Here is a 24999-nt window from a genome sequence, read left to right as displayed (position 1 = left end):
TCAATAAAGAACCGGTTTGATTAAAAAAAAAAAAAAATCAAAAAGCAAACCTGGTGGGGAAACATTTTTAGTAACCGCATATACTTACCTTATCTCACCCTACCCTGCCTGCTGTACTGCAGTTGTCTACGTCGCCATCCTTCCAGCAAGATTCCAGGGAATGCTGAATACCCCAAATTTAGCCAGAAGGTGATTCTGCACAGTGCATGAATATCATCTTGTGAGATTGGGCATTCCTACATACTTCATTGGATTTAGATTTTCATTTTATTGTCTTAGCTTAGCAACTGTGTTGAGGTTCAGAGCAACTTAGTATAAAGCACCACACAAGAGTCAATAGATTTATAACATTTGGGTATTTTCTTTTTTTTAAACATTTGCAAATATAAAGTACTTTTTAGTGTCTTACCCTGTGATAATAAATTCACTACATAATTAAATAAAAATGTGCTCTGTAAAGATCCTTATATTGTTTTACCACGAAATTATATCAAATAAAACCTATCACACTATTGCATATATGAAATACTAGTATTGTGCACTCTCAAAGAATTATAAACCACAGTTTTAGTGGTTATTTACTAAAACTGTGTAAAATCTGGTGCAATACTGCAAATAATCCAATCAGCTTCCAGGGTTTATTGACAAAGTTTAACTGAACAAGCTGAAGCTAGAAGCTGGATGACTACCATGCACTGCTGCACCCGATTCTGAGTGCAGCAGTTTTAGTAAATCTACAATGAAAGAAGGTCTCCTGCACATAAGTATGGTAGCCTGGTACAGGTGTAAAAGAAGACACCTTGTCGCTGGGGAATGCTTCAAGCCTTGCTGCCCTAAAGGACTGGGGATGTTCTGAAGCCACTACATAGAACAAACGAGGGCGCACCAGCCTAGTGCATTATCCCATAGCATTTATTTGAGATCAACAAGAATAATACTCACAAACGTGAATTAAAATCTCTCATCAAGTGAGTGTTTTTGGCTCTGGTGAAGAAGGTTTTACCTCCAAAAAAACCTTTTAATAATAAACATATATTGATTTTGTATACCTTTTTTCATTCTGGAGTTCCTAAAAGTCCTAAATATTGCTTTGAGTTTGAACATTAGAATTTGAGATGTTGGCATCCCCTCATACAGTGCCTTAAAAAAGTATTCCTACCCCTTGAAATTTTCCACATTTTGTCATGTTACAACCAAAAACGTAAATGCATTTTATTGGGATTTTTTGTGATAGACCAACACAAAGTGGCACATGATTGTAAAGTGGAAGGAAAATTGATAAATGGTTTTCATATTTTTTACAAATATCTGAAAAGTGTGTCGTGCATTTGTATTCCGCCCCCTTTACTCTGATAATTCCCCTAATTAAAATCTAGTATAACCAATTGCCTTCAGAAGTCATTTCATTAGTAAATGGGGTCCACCTGTGTGTAATTTCATCTCCGTATAAATAAAGCTGTTCTGTGAAGCCCTCAAGGAACACACCAGACAGGTCCGGGATAAAGTTGTGGAGAAGCTTAAAGCAGGGTTAGGTAATAAAATAAAATATCCCAAGCTTTGAACATCTCCCGGAGCAGTGTTCAATCCATCATCTGAAAATGGAAAGAGTATGACTCAACTGCAAACCTACCAAGACATGGCTGTCCACCTAAACTGACAGGCCGGGTAAGGAGAGCATCAGAGAAGCAGCCAAGAGGCCCATGGTAACTCTGGGGGAGTTGCAGAGATACACAGCTCAGGTGGGAGAATCTGTCCACAGGACAACTATTCGTTGTGCACTCAACAAATCTGGCCTTTATGAAAGAGTGGCAAGAAGAAAGCCATTGTTGAAAGCCAAAAGAAGTCCCTTTTTCAGTTTGCGAGAAGCCATGTGGGGGACGCCGCAAACGTGGAAGAAGGTGCTCTGGTGAGATGAGACCAAATTTGAACTTTCTCTTTGTTCGTCAACGGACACAGCGCGCCATAAATCATAACTATTGGGTTATATTACCTCCTCCAGGGATAGGACTGGGAAGAACAAAAAACACCTGGCTACGCCCATATGGGCCATCCTCCGCTTGGTATATAACCCCCTCTCTTCTCTAGGTAATCAGTTTTAATCTGTCTAGTCAGGAGTAAGGACCTAGGCTTCCGGCTGGGATCTCTGGTCCTAGTAGTTTTTCTCTCCCTTCAAACATCTTTTTTTGTTTTTTTTTTCTCTCGGGAGATCTACAATCAACTGCTAAGCTGGGCGACATGCTGGATAATCTATATCCAGTGGTCCCCCCAGCCCAGCCAGCGAGCGGGTGCAGACTGCAGCTACGCTCTAGGTCGATCGCGGCATAGCCTCACGGACAGAGGCTGGCCCTCGTGAGTTAAACGTCTCGCAGGGTCGCATACGACCGGGCTTGAGGCTGAGTTACAGCGGTCCCTTGACCGACAGCTCCCCTACTTCGTTTGCAAGAATTCTTTTTGGAGCGTTACCCGCACCATGGAAGAGTAAGTACAGTCCCCCCTCTCCCTTTTAATGTTTTTTTTGGGGTTGACGCGGGTAACCTCTAGTGATAGTTGGACCTGCCTGCAGGTTCCGTCCTCTCATCCTTAAAAATTCCTCAGTGAGCCAGGCTTCCCCCCCACTCCCTTTCCCCCCCCTGTCTGGACCTGCCGTCTGGTGGGGGTCTCAGGGCAGAGGATGCAGCGGAGACCCCTGGGGTCTCCTCCACTATCCCTACTCTGTAAGGGTCCTGGGATAGTGTGTCCTGCCCTGGTAGTCTGGAGGGGTCCCAGTGTAGGAGACCCCTAGGTACACGACCTACTGTTTGCAGTGTGGGTATATCACAGGGGCCATTTTCTCTTAGTCCAGGAGACACTGGAAATGACCGAAGCCTTGGGGGTCCCTGTTATCTCTCTCTCTGCTGATAGGTACCCTGAGCCTTGGGGGGATCCTTTAGTGGTGTCAAAAGATAATTTTTGTACTGCAAGGTCTTCCTTTCCTTATGGAGCCTCAGGGTCACATGTCCCCCACTGACCCCCTCATGAAGGTGGCAGGTCCCTCGGAACAACCCGGCTACCCATGGCTGCACTGACGGTGGTCCTGCAGTCCTTAGTGTCCCGGGTGGAAGTGGTGTGTGGGCAAAGGCCCAGGAGGAAGCGTCCCCCCACCTTTCTCTTCTCCGTCTGTATCATCTGATTCTGAGCCTGATGCTGCCATGGACGCGGCCCATCCAGGGGGGCTTAATATCACACGACCAGATCCATGCGATAATGAGGATGATTTCTCCATGGTCGCAGCAGCGGATTAAAAAGTAGATGCACTTATCTCTGCAGTGCGTGAAACTTTAAAAAATGGAGTCCTACATGCAGCTCCTTTAGCAGGTTCAGATCCACAGGAGAATACTAAGGTTCGTGGCGAAATCACGGGTTCCTCTGGCAGACACCGCAGACGTCCAAGGGCCACGGTAAGGCCAGTATCATCCTCTGCTTAGGCTTCTTCCGCAATTCCTGGGCGAGGATCCTCCAATCAGTCTGGTGGCAATAAACGTGCCTTGAGGGCTTCCTATCAGAGAAAACCAGTTTTCCCAAAGGCTGATCTACCATCCTGCTCTACAGTCGCTGGTTTTAATGGCTTAGCTATTGAAAGCCAGGTACTGAAGAATAGAGGTCTGTCTGGATCAGTGATCCCTACTATGTTGAAGGCGAGGAAGTCCTCTTCCAGCAAGATATACCATTGTACGTGGAAAGTGTACAATTATTGGTGTGAGACAATTGCCGCTCATTCTCGATCCTTTTCTGTGACTCGGATCTTAACCTTTCTTCAACAGAGCATTGATCAGAAGTTGGCCCTGAGTACCATCAAGGGCCAGGTGTCTGCCCTGGCAATCTTCTTTCTGTAAACCCTAGCCATGCACTCTTTAGTTCTTACCTTCATTCAGGGTGTTCGACATATGGCTGCACCTATACAGTCTCTCTTGCCGCCTTGGGATTTCAATTTAGTACTTTCAGTTCTCCAGAAACCGCCATTTGAGAATATATTCGGGAGATTTCCTTGCCTACCTTAAGGTGACATTTTTGGTGGCTATTACCTCAGCCCGCAGGGTATCGGAATTATCCGGTTGCAGTTCCTATTTAGTGGTCCATAGGAATAAAGTGGTTCTTTGTCCCTGTCCATCATTCCTGTAGAAAATTGTCTCTGACTTCTAATTGAATGAGGACATTGTGCTGCCTTCTTTGTATCCCAAGGAATTTGCTTTGCATACCTTGGATGTGGTTCGTGCAAATCGGGTGTGTCTAGCAGCTACGGAGTCCTTTCGGAGGTCAGACGCTCTCTTTTTCTGGTTATGGACGGACCAAGAAAAGGGCTGGCCGCTTCTTCGTCTACCATCTCCAGATGGCACATACAGATGGTGACTCAGGACAATTCCATTACAGGTCAGGTTCCCCCTTTCCCTGTCACAGCACATTCTACTCAAGCGCTGAGTGCTTCTTGGGCCTTCCTTTATCAGGCATCAATATTGCAAGTTTGCAAGGAAGCCACTTGGTTGTCGGTGCATACCTTCACAAAATTCTATAAGGTAGATACTGTACTTTGGCATCTGCAGGTGCTTCTTTTGGCCGCAAAGTTTTGCAGGCTGTTGTTTAGGAGGGCTATTCCCTCTTAAAGTGGGGTTTTTCTTTAAACTTTTATTTTTCAGACAGGGGGTCCTGTGACCCCCGATTAAGGCTCCTTTGTCCTGGTTAAGGGCTCTTATGTTTAGCCTTGGGTTATTTTCCCCAACCCTTATTTTTCTTTTGGTACTGCTTTTAGACATCCCAGTAGTTTTGATTTATTTAGCGCTGTGTCCGTTGATTAACGAAAGGAGAAAATGGGATTTTTGTACTTACCATAAAATTGATTTCTCGGAGTTCATCGACGGACACAGCACCCACCCCTCTATGGAGTTCTGATACTTCTAATACTGCTAATACTACTTGCTACTAAGCTGATTACCTAGAGCAGAGAGGGAGCTATATACCAATCTGATGATGGCCCATGGGCGTAGCCAGGTGTTTTTTGTTCTGCCTAGTCCTACTTCTGGAGGAGGCAATAAAACCCAGTGTATGGGAATAGAAAAAACACTTGCGCCAATGTGTGGTTAAAGAAGGAGGAGGGTAGCTGCTGTGAAAAACCTTGTTAGGTAACAGATATGGAAATAATTTGTAATAAAAATATTACTTCAACAGCGCATACCTAATGTCAAGGGGAATGGGAAATTCCCGTGTTAAGTGGTGCGTGAATGTGAAAATATATTAATGGTGACGCTTTCTAGGGGTTTTGTTGCCAATAGCCCTGAGAGGTAGATATTTATTACAGCCTGTGCTGTGGTATAGGGGATTTTTAATGCCACCTATATGCTACCTGTTTGTTATTTATTATGTACATATAATGTGCATGTGCTCTGTAAAATTTTAACTTAAACGTGCACCCAATAAAAACGTATGTGCATAAAGTGCTTCAGCTGTGCTGGTTACAATTATTACAAATAAATTGTCATGTACATTTCATAAATAAATATAAACTGTGCACACATTAAAATCACTTATATGTGCTATAACTGATGTGAGAGTATACTTTCATAAATAAGAAAAAAATCTTATGAATATGCTGGTAGGTTAAGAAAAGTGCTCAGTGACAAGAAAAGTTGTCCATGTATTCCAAGGAAATGATATTGGTCTGAAACTGTAGTTCAAACTTCAGTATTAATTGTGGAGTTCAAAACCAAAAAGTGCTTAAGTGATAACACCCTCTGTGCTCCTGTGTGTGAGGTAGGCAATTCAAACTCACCAGATGTTGTTGACCCCCAGTACCGTACGGCAAGTGGGTCAAATGGGCTTTTGTGGTGAGTATCCAGCAGGGTCCCAGCCGTCCGTGCTCAGGTGGTCCTGGATCCTGTTGGTGGTTATGAAAAAATCCCACTCCTCATGGTGTAGTATTTAAAAAAAATGATTTTATTTAGGTATAAAAAATTCCATAGAAGTTCCAAATATACTTAAAAAAGCGTTGGTGGTACAGTATAGCAATTACCGGTGGACTACCACAAAAAGCCTTGGTGTTAGGAAGCCCGGCGGGACGCCTGTGACGGTTCGCCCGCTCTCTGCACGGAGCTTCTGGGTGTACCTCGGCTTGCGTTCCACGTACCACAGCGAAAGAAGACGTCACACTTTGACGAAACGCGTCAAGCTGAACCGCAAGTAGCCTCGTTTTCGCTGTGGTACGTGGAACGCAAGCCGAGGTACACCCGGAAGCTCCGTGCAGAGAGCGGGCGAACCATCACAGGCGTCCCGCCGGGCTTCCTAACACCAAGGCTTTTTGTGGTAATCCACCGGTAATTGCTATACTGTACCACCAACGCTTTTTTAAGTATATTTGGAACTTTTATGGAATTTTTTATACCTAAATAAAATACATTTTTTAAAATACTACACCATGAGGAGTGCGATTTTTTTTCATAACCACCAACAGGATCCAGGACCACCCGAGCACGGACGGCTGGGACCCCGCTGGATACTCACCACAAAAGCCCATTTGACCCACTTGCCGTACGGTACTGGGGGTCAACAACATCTGGTGAGTTTGAATTGCCTACCTCACACACAGGAGCACAGAGGGTGTTATCACTTAAGCACTTTTTGGTTTTGAACTCCATAATTAATACTGAAGTTTGAACTATTCATTCGGACCAATATCATTTCCTTGGAATACATGGACAACTTTTCTTGGCACTGAGCACTTTTCTTAACCCACCAGCATAGCATATTCATAAGATTTTTTTCTTATTTATGAAAGTATACTCTCACATCAGTTATAGCACATATAAGTGATTTTAATGTGTGCACAGTTTATATTTATTTATGAAATGTACATAACAATTTATTTGTTATAATTGTAACCAGCACAGCTGAAGCACTTTATGCACATACGTTTTTATTGGGTGCACGTTTAAGTTAAAATTTTACAGAGCACATGTACATAATAAATAACAAACAGGTAGCATATAGGTGGCATTAAAAATCCCCTATACCACAGCACAGGCTGTAATAAATATCTACCTCTCAGGGCTATTGGCAACAAAACCCCTAGAAAGCGTCACCATTAATATATTTTCACATTCACGCACCACTTAACACGGGAATTTCCCATTCCCCTTGACATTAGGTATGCGCTGTTGAAGTAATATTTTTATTACAAATGATTTCCACACAATAAAACCCAGTATTTATAATTTATGGAACGCTGTGTCCGTCAATGAACTCAGAGAAATGGATTTTCCGTTTTAAGTACAAAAATCTATTTTTTTGGCCCAAAAGCAAAACACTATATGTGGCGGAAAACTAACACTGTTCATCACCCTAAACACACCATCCCACTGTGAAACATGGCGGTGGCAGCATTGTGGGGATGCTTTTCTCCAGCAGGAACAGGGAAGCTGGTCAGAATTGATGGGAAAATGGATGGAGCCAAATACAGAGAACCCTTAGAAAACCTGTTAGTCTGCAGAACACTTAAGACTTGGGAGGAGGTTAATCTTCCAGCAGGACAACAACCCTAAACATACAGCCAGAGCTACAATGGAATGGATTAGATCCAAGCATGTTCATGTGTTAGAATGGCCCAGTCAAAGTCCAGACCTAAATCCAATTGACAATCTGTGGCAAAACTTGAAATTTGCTATTCATAGACGTTCTCCATTCAGTCTGACAGAGCTTGAGCTATTTTGCAAAGAAGATTGGGCAAAAATGTTACTCTCTAGATGTGCAAAGCTGGCAGAGAAATACCCAAAAAGACTTGCAGCTGTAATTGCAGGGAAAGGTAGTTCTACAAACTCTTGACTTAGGGGGTCTGAATACAAATGCATGCCATACTTTTCAGATATTTAGTGCCGGTTCACACATATGCGATGCAGGAACCCTGCGAATCCACTGCCGGTTCATCGCACTCGACTCGCAGGCAGTTCACACTGCCATATGGGAATCCCTGGGGGTGTCAATACAAAGTTAACGACACCGCCAGATCATTTCGCATATCGCAGTGCGAACTGTCAATTCGGATATGAATCGGATTGCATAGATGTGAACACCCATGCGATCCGATGATTCTGGTGCAGACCTAAAAAAGGGTCTTGTGCGACTTCCATCCGAATTCGATGCAAATGCAGCCATACAATCTGTATGGCTGAATTTGAAATGCACATACATCGCATGTGATTTGCATAGCAGTGGGGTGCAAATCACATGCGATTTCTGACATCGCATATGTTTGAACCGGCACTTATTTGCAAAAAATGTTGAAAACCATTTTTCTTCCACTTCACAATTATGTGCTGGTCTATCACATAAAATCTCAATAAAATACATTTAAATTTTTGGTTGTAACATGACAAAATGTGGAAAATGTCAAGGGGTATGAATACTTTTCCAAGGTACTGTATATAAAGTCACTCCTATTGATAAGAATATATCAGCCTTTACTGAAAACACCTTATAACAATCCTTGGTGGGAGAAGTCTACATACTTTTGGTCATATAGTATTTGTGATTGCTATTTGTCCACAGAGTTTTAGCTATAAAGTATATATACTGTTTTGGCCATATAGTATATGCGTTTTTATGGTCCTTCATCTTGTATTGGCTATATACTGTATATGAAATTTTGGCCCGATAGCTATTCAGTGCATTTTTTTTTTTTTACATTCTGCTTCTACGATATTTTAAGAGTTTGGGCTATATGTTCTGACTGTTTTCTATAGTGAATGTTTATTCATGCATTTTTATCCTCTTTCTTCTATAGCTCACCGGGATGACCTCATAGCTAGTGTACTTACAGGTAATTGCATATTTTATTTTTATTTTTTTTGTATTTAATAATATTTATATATTTTTTTATGTATTTGTGGGATTTGTGTGCACATGCTGTGTCTTCCACGGAGTAAAATAACAATTTCATAAAAAAAAAATAATAATTTCATAGCGATTGACATGTCACAATTTTTATTTTGCCTGGAAAGAAACAGTCTGTATTTCAATCCTTTATCAGCATAGCAGAGTTATAATATTAAAGAGGAAAGAGTTAAAATTGCACTTCATGGATGGGGCTGTTCACTGATTTTACAGCACACAGCTCATTAACCTCTAAGAGAACATTTTCAGCCCTCAGCTCGTTAATTTCTAAGGGAGAACAGAGTTTGAAGTATCAAACTTCAGTTCCATAATAAATCAAAATTTCGACTCCAAAGAACTCATGAGTTTACATGATAGTAGTAAGTCCTTTCTAAAGCAGCAGTTTATTAATTTAAAGGGAAAAGCTGTATGAAATGAATACTTTCTTTCCAGTTATTCACAGGCATTCTTTTGTTAAGCCCTTTTCACATGGCGTGGCGTCTGCTCAGACCAGCATGGGATCTGTGATTGGAACGGACCTGGGTGGTAGGCAGGTGTAAATGGATACAAGTCTGTTTACACCTGCTTGTCCATAGGGCTGCATGGATCTTCCGATCAGGTCCGCCTGAAAATGGACCTGATCGGAATGGCTGTGTGAAAGGGGCCTTAAGTGATTTTGCAGCCCTCAGCTTATTAACTTCTATGGGAGTGCATAAAGTTTTTAAAGCCTCAGTCTTTATCTGATATAATCTCTGCTAAGATAAGCTCTTAGAAATGGTGCTGCCCATTGATGCTTGTTCAACAATTTATTTTATGCTGTTAAATAGCACTTACATATCTTAATCGCACAGTACAGGACACAAGCAAAGAGCTCAGAGACCCTAGGCTATAGGTCCCCACCTTCAGGTGATTAAACACTGGCAAAGCTTTCGAAGACACTCCCCTCTGGGTGCCTCTTTAATAACCCCCAACCCCTAACAGTACCTGTGAGTCCTCAGTTTTATGCAAATGTCCAAAGGTGAAGGATCTCGTCTCCCTTTGCAGAGAAGTCATTCTTAGCTTAACATGTTTATTTTATTTTTGTATTCTTCCATCAACTTTTCAGCTATATCCTCCACTGTCTTATACTACAAAAGAAGCTTTGCTCCAGGATTGGCGCAACCTTGGTAAAACCTTGGAGCCTTACCCTGAGTCCCAGCCCTTACACTGTTTGAATGGCATGTTGCTTTAGGCACTGAATCCTGCACGGGCAGTCACCTTGGCTCCTTGTGCAGTGTGAGTAGTCAGCCGCAGGGTGCAATAGAGGTCCAGGGCCATGGTTCATCCTTATAAAACCCAGACCCTGAAGACCTGAGGCAATGCAAAACTTCAGGTTGCACACTTTACTGCTTATTCCTCCTAGAGCCCTTATAAGTTACTCAGGCTCTTTCTCCCAACCTTTTGCTATGATGACTTCGCTATGGGACAGTTTATACCCAGGTTGCTGCATACTACTTCCGGACACACTTACCCTTATATTCCGCACCCTACTCACAGGGGAACCTTGTGAGTACCTCACAGGGGAATACCCTCACCTATAGCTACAGTGGAGACCAGGTAAAAGAAAGCCACTGCAAAAATTCATGTTTGCACAAGACTTTCAATGCTTTCGTTGCACTGGAGCAGGAACCTATTTTTACACTGCTCTGCATTCAATTCTAGTTCTATTTCTGGTACACAACAACCAGCCTACCTAAGAAATGCAACATTTTCTGCATCTGCCTCAATTCCTAGGACGTTCTAAAAGCCATTTTACATTTTACAGTCCAGTCATCTTAGTCCAGGGCTACAAAACACCACACCTTCTTCAGCTCCATGGTTTCTAGCGGTTTTGAGTCGAATTGTGCGGCTGTCTCAGAAGGGAATGATGCAGATATATAGGCAGTAGATTTTTCTCCCCCCATACTGTTAATATTGCTGCTGTGCCTAAAAACCTTGACATTGAAGAACTTTTTTCACCTAGCCCTTTTGGTTACAAAGAGACCTGCAAAATCTATAAAGACATTCTCCTGTCACGAACAAATAGAATGGGCAATCTATGATGATTGGATTACTCCAGTAGAGATTTTTACTGCAAAAATCTTTTCCAAACTTTAGTGGACAAAAGGTTTACTAAAAAATGGTCTGTTTTTGTAGCCGATCCTACCGTCTCAGTCTTAAACATCGCACTGTGCCAATTAAAGATGTTCCTTTTAATTTAAAGATTCTGCAATAGAACATGTGAGATGCTCTTAAAGGTTGTCTTTATTCTTGCAGGCCCATCCCTGCATCCAGTTCTCTGTAATTTCAGTATGTCAAACTGCAGAAACCTGGACTAGCACAACCAACAACCAACATGTTCCTGTTTTCAAGGAACTGTGCTTTAGGAGGGCACTTACAGCAGTTACTCTCTGGTCTGTTTTTTTTTGTGTGAATGCCCTAGAATGTTTAATGGGTCAAAATTCTGGAACAGCTCTAATCCCCATTCACATGCGCAGAATCTTATGGCTGAAAGCCTGGACAGCTGAAGCTGCTTGTTAAAAGTGCCTCACACATGCTCCTTCATGGCAGACTTCTTTTTGGGGAGGCATGTGACCAGTTCATAATACCAAAAAAGAGTTTAAAACACTAGCCCCTTGCCGCATTCTGCTCTCAAATCAACCAAAAACTGCCCAAGGACAAACACATTTGAAGAATGCCCTGAACCATCTCTCGTCTCAGTCTGAAAGGCTTCTATTTATACCTGGTAACAGAACCAAAGCCCAATACGGAGCCTTCAACAAAATACCTCCAAATTCTAGAATTCCTCATGGAACCCTGTGAAACAAGAGGAATACCGACATCTGTAGACATCCAAGATGCTAGAGAATGACGGTTATTCTCATTGCACCAGAATGGCCCCAAAGAACCTGGTACACAGACATACTTGGACTTCTAAGAGATGACTCCTGGCCTCTTCCCAACAGTCTAGACTTTTTGTCTCAGGGCCCTCTGTTCCATTCTGCTTCACAGTTTCTGGCTTAAATGGAATATCTATTGAAGGTCACGTGATCTCTGAATCTGTCATTCCAACCTTTCTAAAAGCAAGAAAAGCTTTACCATTGCACCTGGAAATCCTTCTTTGCCTGATGTAAACACAGACATTTCAATCCCAGAGATTAATACCTGCCTCATATTCTGGCCTTCCTACAATCAGGTCTTGACCAAAACTTGGCTTTAAGCACTCTGAAAAGACAGGTTTCAGCCTTGTCTGTTCTTTTTCAAAAACCTCTGGCTTCACTCTGTTTGTTAAAACCTTTATTCAAGAAGTATCTCACATTAGCACCCCCTTGCAAAGCACCCTGTGCCTCCTTTGGGATCTTTGCTTGGTTCTTTCTGCCCTGCAGAAACCACCTTTTCGAACAACTAAGGGATATCTTCTTAGATTACCTCTCTTCCAAAGTGGCCTTTTTAGTGGGTGTCATTTCTATCAGAGTTGAAGGCTCCCTCTTCTAAGGAGATGTTCCTCATCCTTTACAAAGGCAATGTAGTCTTACGGAGATAATAATAATAATGCGGCTCTAGTCCTGTGTATAAAGTCCCAAATTACAACTGGACAAAGCAGTCCTTCAGTGTCCACTTCAAAAAAGAAGAAAATGTGGAAAACCGCAGGCCCGGAGAACTGCCACCAAGCACACTAATCACACCGCCTTTTACCGAATAAAAATGACCCCCATTACAGAGATCCGATATGGCCGAATGTGTAGGGGCAAAGACCGATCCTTCTTCCGATGATACAGGGCTCACAGGTTCAACCGTATGAAAGCTGCGGGAATTGTGAATTCCCCTGAATTGCGCTCTCATTGATTTGGAGTCTTATTTCTCCCCCGTATTTGTGGAAATGTCCAGCTGTAATCATTGATAAGGAATCATTAGGTGTAAATGATATTTAATAGATCAAATCTGGAAAGGACTTTTCCTTCATTAAATTGGATCTCCTCTCCTCCTTTACGCCCAAGACCATCCTTTCTTCCTGGTAGATGGTGTCGGTCTCTTCCACCCCAGTGGAAAAGTCCTACAATACACATAGTCCTACAATCCTTATGCTATGCTCCAAAGCATCAAAAGGAAATGTTCTCTCCATTTTTTTTTTTTTTGCCTGGATGTTGTTAGAGCCAAAGGAGTCTACCTCAAAGCAACAGCTTCAATCAGGAAGACAGATTCCCTATTTGTCCTGTCTTTAGGACCTTGCAAGGGACAACCTGCTTCCAAGTCCACCATTGCTCAATAGATAAGAAATCTGATGACCTCACGTGCTTTTTACACACCCATTCCACCAGATCAGTGGGAGTTTCCTGGACATTTTTGGGCCTGGCTTAGGTTGCCATCTGGTCCTCTGTTTATTAATAAACCAACGTTAGTGCAGCGCTAAAGTATAATACCACAATATTATATCTATAGTGAACAACAAAAAAAAAATAATAATAATCTAGAGCAACAGAAAATACAGTGTCTGTGAAAAGTGAAAACAGTCCAAATACAACTTTTGCGCAATTATTTTGTGTGCAAAACTGTGATCAAACATAGATGAGCTCCAAGGATCCAAACATTAACTCCCATTCACCCAGTGCAAGAATTTTGGTTGCTCAGAACACCTCGAACAGGATAGCACATAATTAACATATACTGCTTACCAGAACACCATTACCTTCAAATATTGAAAGATCATACACGCTTATAGGATCTTTCCTGAACGATCAAGGCAGATTGCAGGCTTCCTCTGTACATTAAATACTGAAGGCTCCCTCGCTGTCACTGATGGTGAATCAAATAAAAAAAAAATAAACGCACTAACAGTCGCCCAACACCAACTTAGCAAAACCCTTGGCTAATAAAGTAAAATCAAAAATGTATATATGGTGTGAAGCTATTAATGTGATAAGAATAGAAAGGGCATGAGATAACCAGTACCTCAGTACTGTATAAGAATCTATATATAACACGGATAGCACAAAAGACTGTGCAGTGTAAAAATACAGATCAAAAAATAAATATTGCGATATCTACAAACATTGGTAAATGTGAATGTAAAGTGACTAGTGTTGAGCGAACACGGACTGTATTATTCGTGTTCGTACCGAATAATTGGATTTTTGTTACCCGAACACGAACACGGACACTTTACTGTATATTCGGGTAAAAATCCGTGTTCGGTCGTTTTATTTCCGGGTTTTGCATGCTTTGGCGCTCTTTTCATGGCGGGCTTTCAACAGCCAATCAACAATCGTTTAACTGGTGTGCCATAAGCCATCCCAGCCATGCCTGCAAATGTCTCAGTAGCTGTGATTGGCCGTCTGAAGCATGTGACCAAGTCTTTATAAGTTCGAGGCAGCCGCAGCGGCGTCATTATGCTGCTTAGATCAGGGACAGAGCACACATCAACGTGCTGGCTGCTGATTAGGGAAAGATAGGCAGGAAAAAAACATTTGTGTCCGGATAGAATTGAGGGACAGGTCGGAGTGTTTAGGCAGGGCGAGTTGTAGGCATTTTAGGGATAGAGTCTGCTGAATTATAGGGTCAGTGTGTTCTACAAACTACAATCGATATTGCTGTGTGGGGTGGGGTCTGCACTTAGTTCTCCTGATCTACGATCTCTTCTCAATCCTGTTAGGGACAGAGTCTGCTGAATTTTAGGGAAAGTGTGTTCTACAAACTACAATCGATATTGCTGTGTGGTGTGGGATAGGAGATAGGCAGGTGTCAGTGATCCACATCCATTTTTCTGTGTGTGGGCTGCAGTGAACACAATCTTTTTGGGGTGCAGTGAACACAATCCTTTTGGAGTGCAGTGAACAAAATCTTTGTGGGGTGCAGTGAACAAAACCTTTGTGGGGGTACAGTGAACACAATCTTTGTGGGGTGCAGTGAAGACAATCCTTGTGGGGTGCAGTGAAGACAATCCTTGTGGGGTGCAGTGAACAAAATCTTTGGGGGGGTACAGTGAACACAATCTTTGTGGGGTGCAGTGAACAAAACCTTTGTGGGGTGCAGTGAACACAATCTTTGTGGGGTGCAGTGAAGACAATCCTTGTGGGGTGCAGTGAAGACAATCCTTGTGGGGTGCAGTGAACAAAATCTTTGGGGGGTACAGTGAACACAATCTTTGTGGGGTGCAGTGAACAAAACCTTTGTGGGGTACAGTGAACACAATCTTTGTGGGGTGCAGTGAACAAAACCTTTGTGGGGTACAGTGAACACAATCTTTGTGGGGTGCAGTGAAGACAATCCTTTTGGAGTGCAGTGAACACAATCTTTGTGGGGTGCAGTGAACAAAACCTTTGTGGGGTACAGTGAACACAATCTTTGTGGGGTGCAGTGAACACAATCTTTGTGGGGTGCAGTGAACAAAACCTTTGTGGGGTGCAGTGAACACAACCTTTGTGGGGTACAGTGAACACAATCTTTGTGGGGTGCAGTGAACAAAACCTTTGTGGGGTACAGTGAACACAATCTTTGTGGGGTACAGTGAACACAATCTTTGTGGGGTGCAGTGAACAAAACCTTTGTGGGGTACAGTGAACACAATCTTTGTGGGGTGCAGTGAACACAATCTTTGTGGGGTGCAGTGAACAAAACCTTTGTGGGGTGCAGTGAACACAACCTTTGTGGGGTACAGTGAACACAATCTTTGTGGGGTGCAGTGAACAAAACCTTTGTGGGTGTGGGGTACAGTGAACACAATCTTTGTGGGGTGCAGTGAACAAAACCTTTGTGGGGTACAGTGAACACAATCTTTGTGGGGTGCAGTGAACAAAACCTTTGTGGGGTACAGTGAACAAAACCTTTGTGGGGTACAGTGAACACAATCTTTGTGGGGTGCAGTGAACAAAACCTTTGTGGGGTACAGTGAACACAATCTTTGTGGGGTGCAGTGAAGACAATCCTTTTGGAGTGCAGTGAAGACAATCCTTTTGGAGTGCAGTGAACAAAATCTTTGTGGGGTACAGTGAACACAATCTTTGTGGGGTGCAGTGAACAAAACCTTTGTGGGGTACAGTGAACACAATCTTTTTGGGGTGCAGTGAAGACAATCCTTGTGGGGTGCAGTGAAGACAATCCTTGTGGGGTGCAGTGAAGACAATCCTTGTGGGGTGCAGTGAACAAAATCTTTGGGGGGTACAGTGAACACAATCTTTGTGGGGTGTAGTGAACAAAACCTTTGTGGGGTACAGTGAACACAATCTTTGTGGGGTGCAGTGAACAAAACCTTTGTGGGGTACAGTGAACACAATCTTTGTGGGGTGCAGTGAAGACAATCCTTTTGGAGTGCAGTGAACACAATCTTTGTGGGGTACAGTGAACACAATCTTTGTGGGGTGCAGTGAACACAATCTTTGTGGGGTACAGTGAACACAATCTTTGTGGGGTGCAGTGAACACAATCTTTGTGGGGTGCAGTGAACAAAACCTTTGTGGGGTGCAGTGAACACAACCTTTGTGGGGTACAGTGAACACAATCTTTGTGGGGTGCAGTGAACAAAACCTTTGTGGGGTACAGTGAACACAATCTTTGTGGGGTACAGTGAACACAATCTTTGTGGGGTGCAGTGAACAAAACCTTTGTGGGGTACAGTGAACACAATCTTTGTGGGGTGCAGTGAACACAATCTTTGTGGGGTGCAGTGAACACAATCTTTGTGGGGTGCAGTGAACACAACCTTTGTGGGGTACAGTGAACACAATCTTTGTGGGGTGCAGTGAACAAAACCTTTGTGGGTGTGGGGTACAGTGAACACAATCTTTGTGGGGTACAGTGAACACAATCTTTGTGGGGTGCAGTGAACAAAACCTTTGTGGGGTACAGTGAACACAATCTTTGTGGGGTGCAGTGAACAAAACCTTTGTGGGGTACAGTGAACACAATCTTTGTGGGGTGCAGTGAAGACAATCCTTTTGGAGTGCAGTGAACAAAATCTTTGTGGGGTACAGTGAACACAATCTTTGTGGGGTGTAGTGAACAAAACCTTTGTGGGGTACAGTGAACACAATCTTTGTGGGGTGCAGTGAAGACAATCCTTGTGGGGTGCAGTGAAGACAATCCTTGTGGGGTGCAGTGAAGACAATCCTTGTGGGGTGCAGTGAAGACAATCCTTGTGGGGTGCAGTGAACAAAACCTTTGTGGGGTACAGTGAACACAATCTTTGTGGGGTGCAGTGAACAAAACCTTTGTGGGGTACAGTGAACACAATCTTTGTGGGGTGCAGTGAAGACAATCCTTTTGGAGTGCAGTGAACACAATCTTTGTGGGGTACAGTGAACAAAACCTTTGTGGGGTACAGTGAACACAATCTTTGTGGGGTGAAGAGAAGACAATCCTTTTGGGGTGCAGTGAACACAATCTTTGTGGGGTACAGTGAACACAATCTTTGTGGGGTGCAGTGAACAAAACCTTTGTGGGGTACAGTGAACACAATCTTTGTGGGGTACAGTGAACACAATCTCATACTTCTGAAGCTTTGAGGGTGCTGCCTGTTCTATACTCCTCCTCCTCCTCCTCATCCATCCTTTTAGGTGTACAAACAATAGTAATTGGGGCCTAGTGTGCTTCTGTACGTGTGAAAAACATACACTTTTTTTGATCATATTTCCTATTCCGTTATTCAATAAAAACCTTTGGGGCTCAATTAAATTGCGGAATAGTCTGTGTCGGTACGTGTGAGATCCACCTTTCCAAGTTTTTGGGGTTCATCTCATACTTCTGAAGCTTTGAGGGTGCTGCCTGTTCTATACTCCTCCTCCTCCTCTTCCTCATCCATCCTTTTAGGTGTACAAACAATAGTAATTGGGGCCTAGTGTGCTTCTGTACGTGTGAAAAACATACACTTTTTTTTTATCATATTTCCTATTCCGCTATTCAATAAAAACCTTTGGGGCTCAATTAAATTGCGGAATAGTCTGTGTCGGTACGTGTGAGATCCACCTTTCCAAGTTTTTGGGGTTCATCTCATACTTCTGAAGCTTTGAGGGTGCTGCCTGTTCTATACTCCTCCTCCTCCTCCTCCTCTTCCTCATCCATCCTTTTAGGTGTACAAACAATAGTAATTGGGGCCTAGTGTGCTTCTGTACGTGTGAAAAACATACACTTTTTTTTGATCATATTTCCTATTCCGCTATTCAATAAAAACCTTTGGGGCTCAATTAAATTGCGGAATAGTCTGTGTCTGTACGTGTGAGATCCACCTTTCCAAGTTTTTGGGGTTCATCTCATACTTCTGAAGCTTTGAGGGTGCTGCCTGTTCTATACTCCTCCTCCTCCTCCTCCTCCTCATCCATCCTTTTAGGTGTACAAACAATAGTAATTGGGGCCTAGTGTGCTTCTGTACGTGTGAAAAACATACACTTTTTTTTGATCATATTTCCTATTCCGCTATTCAATAAAAACCTTTGGGGCTCAATTAAATTGCGGAATAGTCTGTGTCGGTACGTGTGAGATCCACCTTTCCAAGTTTTTGGGGTTCATCTCATACTTCTGAAGCTTTGAGGGTGCTGCCTGTTCTATACTCCTCCTCCTCCTCCTCCTCATCCATCCTTTTAGGTGTACAAACAATAGTAATTGGGGCCTAGTGTGCTTCTGTACGTGTGAAAAACATACACTTTTTTTTGATCCTATTTCCTATTCCGCTATTCAATAAAAACCTTTGGGGCTCAATTAAATTGCGGAATAGTCTGTGTCGGTACGTGTGAGATCCACCTTTCCAAGTTTTTGGGGTTCATCTCATACTTCTGAAGCTTTGAGGGTGCTGCCTGTTCTATACTCCTCCTTCTCCTCTTCCTCGTCCATCCTTTTAGGTGTACAAACAATAGTAATTGGGGCCTAGTGTGCTTCTGTACGTGTGAAAAACATACACTTTTTTTTGATCATATTTCCTATTCCGCTATTCAATAAAAACCTTTGGGGCTCAATTAAATTGCGGAATAGTCTGTGTCGGTACGTGTGAGATCCACCTTTCCAAGTTTTTGGGGTTCATCTCATACTTCTGAAGATTTGAGGGTGCTGCCTGTTCCATACTCCTCTTCCTCATCCTCCCTTTAGGGTAGGAAAAAATTTAATCGGGCCTAGTCTGTGTTTGTACGTGTGAGATACACAGTTTTTTATGCTATTCCGCTATTCAATACACACCCTTTTGGTGTAAAAAACATTAAATTGCGGCATAGTTTGCATATTTGACTGTGAGATACACCCGTGCGATACTGTTGTTCTTTTGTTCCGCTATTCAATAAAGACCTTTCTAGGGCAAGATCTTACATTTCAGAAATATGAGGAGAGCGTCAAATAGGGGCCGTGGCGGTGCTGCTGCTAGAGCTCCTGTTGCAAGGAGAGGACGTGGTCGATCTGTGCCAGCTACACGCACAAGTGAAACACCTTCCTCAAGTGTGAGTAGGCGACAGAACCTGCATCAGTATTTGGTAAGGCATCATACGCCCCTAGAAGTGATGAGGCCAGAACAAGTGGAGGCGATAGTAGATTGGTTTGCTGCTGACAGTGCCTCCAGTTCCTTCACATTGTCTCCCACCCAGTCTACTGCAGAAAGGTCACAGTTGGCACCTGCAGCCGATGTCCAACCGTCTTTCACCTCACCCCCTTGCAAATCAGGCAAGCAGTCTGAGCCCCAAGCCATACAGCAGTCTCTTCTTCTTTTTGATGACTCTGTCAGCAGGGTTTCCCAGGGCCATCCACCTAGCCCTGCCCCAGAAGTGGAAGAGATTGAGTGCAGCGATGCCCAACCACTTATTTCTCAAGATGAGTACATGCAAGGATCATCGCAGCACGTCTCCGATGATGACGAAACGCAGGTGCCAACTGCTGCGGCGTTCAGCATTGTGGAGACCGACAAGGAGGGCAGGGGTGAAGACTGGGTGGAAGATGATGTGGAGGACGATGAGGTCCTCGACCCCACATGGAATGAACGTCATGCAGGTGACCTGAGTAGTTTGGAGGAAGAGGCGGTGGTCGCACAGAGCCACCAGCACAGCAGAAGAGGGAGCAGGGTGCAGAAGCGGAGCGGCCGTGCCCTAGACACTACGCCCGCTACTGCCCAACGCAGCAAGGGAACGAGCGCACCAAAGTCAGCTCAAAGGAGTTCTCTAGCGTGGAAGTTCTTTAGAAAATGTGCTGATGACAGGACACGAGTGGTTTGCACCCTGTGCAATCAGAGCTTGAAGCGAGGCATAAACCTTCTCAACCTGAGCACAACCTGCATGATCAGGCATCTAAGTGCAAAGCACGAGCTGCAGTGGAGTACACACCTTCAAAACCAAGAAACGTCTCTGGCTCATCCTGCTTCCTCTTCTGCTGCAGTCTCGGCCGCTCCAGCCACATCTGTAGTGATACCGGCACCTGCCACCCCGCAAACAGACGATCTGTCAGCAACACCACCACCTGGGTCACCAACAACCATCTCTACAATGTCCCGTGGAAGCGTTCAGCTTTCCATCTCCCAAACACTTGAGAGGAAGAGGAAGTACCCCCCTACCCACCCGCGATCCCTGGCCCTGAATGCCAGCATTTCAAAATTATTGGCCTTTGAAATGCTGTCATTCCGTCTGGTGGAGACGCACAGTTTTAAAAACCTTATGTCGGTGGCTGTCCCACAGTACGTCGTGCCCAGCCGCCACTACTTTTCCAGGCAAGCCATCCCTTCCCTGCACAACCAAGTGGGGGAAAAAATCAGGTGTGCACTGCGCAACGCCATCTGTGCCAAGGTCCACCTAACTACCGATACGTGGACCAGTAAGCACGGTCAGGGGCGTTATATCTCCCTAACGGCACACTGGGTAAATGCAGTGGCGGATGGGCCTGAGGCGGATAGCAATTTGGCGCATGTCCTTCCACCACCGAGGATTGCAGGGCGCTTCAGTTTGCCTCCTGTTCCTAACTCCTCCTACTCCGCTTCCTCATCCTCTACCGCCTCCTCATCCGGACAGCGTAACACCTTCACCACCAACTTCAGCACGGCCAGGGGTAAACGACAGCAGGCAGTTTTACAACTTGCCTGTTTGGGGGACAAACCACACACCGCGCAGGAGTTGTGGAGGAGCATGGAACAGCAGACAAATGAGTGGTTGCTGGCAGCGAGCCTCAAGCCCGGCCTGGTGGTGTGCGATAACGGGAGAAATCTCATAGCAGCTCTGGGCCTAGCCGGTTTGACGCACATCCCTTGCCTGGCGCATGTGCTGAATTTGGTGGTGCAGAGGTTCCTTAAAAACTACCCCGATATGTCAGAGCTGCTGCAGAAAGTGCGGACCGTTTGTGCGCACTTTCGGCGTTCTCACCCTGCTGCTGCTCGCCTGGCAGCGCTGCAGCGTAACTTCGGCCTTCCCGCTCACCGCCTCATATGTGACGTGCCCACAAGGTGGAACTCCACCTTGCACATGCTGGAAAGACTGTGCGAGCAGCAGCAGGCCATAGTGGAGTTTCAGCTGCAGCACGCACGCGTGAGTCGCTCTGCGGAACAGCACCACTTCACCACCAATAACTGGGCCTCCATGCGAGACCTGTGTGCCTTGTTGCGCTGTTTTGAGTACTCCACCAACATGGCCAGTGGCAATGACGCCGTTCTCAGCTTAACTATCCCACTTCTATGCCTCCTTGAAAAAACAATTCGGGCGATGATGGAAGAGGATGTGGCACAGGATGAGGAGGAGGGGGAGGATGAAGAGGTAACATTTCCAAGGCTTTCAGGGCAGTCATTCGCAAGGGGCTCCGAGGGTGGGTTCCTGCACACACAAACGCTAGGGACACAATTGTCCAGCAGGGGCACAGTTCTGAAGGATGAGGAGGATGAGGAGGAGGAGGAGCTGGAGGAGGAGATGGAACCATGTTCACAGCAGGGTGGCACCCAGGCCAGCTCATGGCCATCACTGGTGCGTGGCTGGGGGGATACAGAGGACACGGACGATACACCTCCCACAGAGGACAGCCTTTCGTCGCCTCTGGGCAGCCTGGCACACATGAGCGATTACATGCTGCAGTGTCTCCACAACGACCGCCGAGTTGCCCACATTCTAACTTGTGCTGATTACTGGGTGGCCACGCTGCTGGATCCCCGTTACAAGGACAACGTACCGTCCTTAATTCACTCACTGGAGCGCGATCGCAAGATGCGCGAGTACAAGCGCACGCTGGTAGACGCGATGCTGCTGGCATTCCCATCTGACAGCGGGGCCACAGTGGAAGCACAAGGCAGAGGAGGAGGAGGTCGCCAACTCAACCAGGGCACCGCCAGCACCTCAGAAGGCAGGGTTAGCATGGCCGAAATGTGGAAAAGCTTCGTCAGCACGCCACAACAAACAGCAGCACCAGCAGCTCAGATGGAACGTCTTAGCAGGAGGCAGCATTTTACCAACATGGTGGAGCAGTATGTGTGCACACGCCTACATGTAGTGAATGAGGGGTCTGCCCCCTTCAACTTCTGGGTCTCCAAATTGGGCACATGGCCTGAGCTTGCCCTTTACGCCTTGGAGGTGCTGGCGTGCCCTGCAGCCAGTGTATTATCTGAACGGGTATTTAGCACGGCTGGGGGTGTTATAACAGACAAGCGCAGCCGCCTGTCCAGAGACAATGTGGACAAGCTCACGTTCATTAAAATGAACCAGGCATGGATCCCACGGGACTTTTCCGTACCTTGTGCAGAATAGCAATGGATACCGACCTTACCCAGCCATTGTTCCATTTTTGCTCTTTCTCACTCTTTTGGGGGTGTACCCTCATTTAAAATTTGTGAAAAGAAGCAGTGTTGGCTACCTCGTCCTCCTCCTCAGGGCCAGATTAACGTAGGGGCTATTGGAGCTGAAGCTCCATGCAGGCCCCTACCTTTTATATAGGCCCCGGGTTGGCCATATTCACTGTGACCGCTCTTCTGTCACTTGTAAACACAGAAGTCTGGCTTCTATGCTCGCTTCCCCAGGCAGCACCCTCAGAACCTCCCCACACAGTGCGAAGGCCGGACAAGGAGGGACAGTTGCCGATGCATGGATGTGTTTATGGGCTTCAGAGACAGCATCCCATGTTGAATTAGGCATGCATGGCTGCACCCTTCCTCCTCTGGGTGCATGCCAAGGCACGGCCCTTAAGGCCCTTCAAAATCCTCAGCACCAAGACCATGATGCTCTTAATCCGGCCCTGGTCCTCCTCCACCGCCGCTTCCACCTACACCGCCCATAGGTGTGCGCAGCCTATTGCATTAGGGTGTGCACCCCAAAGTTGAAATACACATGCATGTGTTTGCCTACATGTACATGGCCCCGATACATTACTCTCCCTGCTGGCAAAGAGAAATAGAGCAGAGCAGGTGCGAGGGAGATCTTTCCCATCTCCTCACTGGCAAACAGAGCGATAATGCTATGTGCCCTAGGTGATTAGGGTGTGCCCAGGTACACCAGGCACACCCTGTGCGCACGCCTATGACACCGCCACATCCACCACCACCTCAACCTCCCTCCTACTCCATATGGGCCTCGTCCTTCAGAGATGAAGAACATTGTTTTATTTTTCTGTTTTTTTTTTGTTGTTTTAAGTTATTTCCCTATCCACATTTGTTTGCAGAGCACTTGCCATGCTCTTAACTACGTTTTGCTGCCATTTGCAGCACTCTAGCCCTTTCCATTGGTGTTTTAGAGCCATTTTAGTGCCTTAAAGTTCGGGTCCCCATTGACTTCAATGGGGTTCGGTGTCCGGGAAAAGTTCGGTAAAAGTCCGGGACACGGACCCGGACTTTTTTTTAAAGTTCGGCCGAACCCGTCAAACACGGACATCTAGGTGTCCGCTCAACCCTAAAAGTGACAGATAAACTGTTATAAATTGAAAAAAAGAAAATTCAAACAATAATAGAAGTGTTTATTGATAAGTCCACTTGGAATGTAAGCCATTCATATAGGTACAAATAAGTCTTATGAGATATGACCTAAATCGCAACGTGTCCCTTCACCATGTGATATGGGTGACTTACACATTGACTCCAATAGAAATCTTCAGTTTAGTGCTACCTTTGTGCTCACAAGCCGCTCACTTTACTGCTGTAAGGTAACAGCATTAGGTTGTATGCAACCTATATATTTTACTTCCTCTATACATAGCAGACTCACGAACAACAAGGATAAAAGGGAAGCAAAGTCTCGTAGTGTAGTAAAATGTTAAATTCCTCTTTATCATTAATAAAAAGTGTACATTTACAAAGTATATGGTTCCGTCAGGAATTAAATAGAGAATACAAGTGAGTTCCAATCGTGGCTAATGTGCGTAATCACGTCATCCATCACGTCTAAACTCCAGCCTATGCATTACGTCACACAATGATGTCATCCGAGGCATTGCGCTGGAGGAATAAGTTAGTTTTTAATCTCTGCAGTGCATCTGTTTGTTTTTTGTTTATTTTTTAAAGTTCTATTTATTGAGTTTTATAGAAAAACACAATAATAGAGTTAAAAGAAAAAAAAACAATTTATCTAGCTAATACAGAGAAAAAACCCTGAGCTGTTTCCCAATGTTTCAAAAAACATACCAGAATAGTAACAGACAATACACCAAATATTGTGGATCATATCAAATAGTAGGTCATAATACAAAGCATCGAGATACATTTAGAGCTGGTTCACACTGCCGCGACCACTAAAGTCGCCTCATAAGGGGCAACTTCTAGCGCGACTTGTAGCACGACTTCTGCGCGACTTCGGCGCGACTTGACGCGAGACGACTTTGTAGGACTTTGTATTTGGCCATTACAGAATATGATGTGTTGTGACCTAATTTACCTTTCCTTGTTTTTTTTTTTTTTTGCTGGCATTTATCGGGCATTTTTTGGGCGTCTTTTGAGGCAGGCATGTCTTTAGTGTCTGGGGGGTCTAAAAAGTGTACCTGTGAAGTTTCATCTCTGTAGCATCTCCAGAACCAGAAAAAAAGAGCATTTTTCTTATAATTTTTATGAGCACATGAATACGGCTTCTCTTCACCTGGGCGTTTTTCTTGCAGGCATTTATCGGGCATTTTTGGAGGAAGGTATGACTTTTTTTTGGATTAGTGTCTGGGTGTCAAAAAAGTGTCCCTGTGAAGTTT

General features: G+C 44.6%; 1 protein-coding gene across 1 annotated transcript in view; it reads left to right on the top strand.

The window, feature by feature from the left end:
• Window positions 1–24999, top strand: part of PLCB3 (phospholipase C beta 3) — a 347318-nt gene that overhangs the window by 264378 nt on the left and 57941 nt on the right. Inside the window, exon 26 of the mRNA XM_082270020.1 lies at window positions 8804–8839. Coding sequence (XP_082126146.1) covers window positions 8804–8839 — 36 coding nt within the window. The remainder of the gene's footprint in view (window positions 1–8803; window positions 8840–24999) is intronic.

Source organism: Pelophylax lessonae (assembly GCF_965119305.1).
Source record: "Pelophylax lessonae genome assembly, chromosome: 10".
Classification (NCBI taxonomy): Eukaryota; Metazoa; Chordata; class Amphibia; order Anura; family Ranidae; genus Pelophylax; species Pelophylax lessonae.
This window is presented reverse-complemented; position numbering and strand designations above follow the sequence as displayed.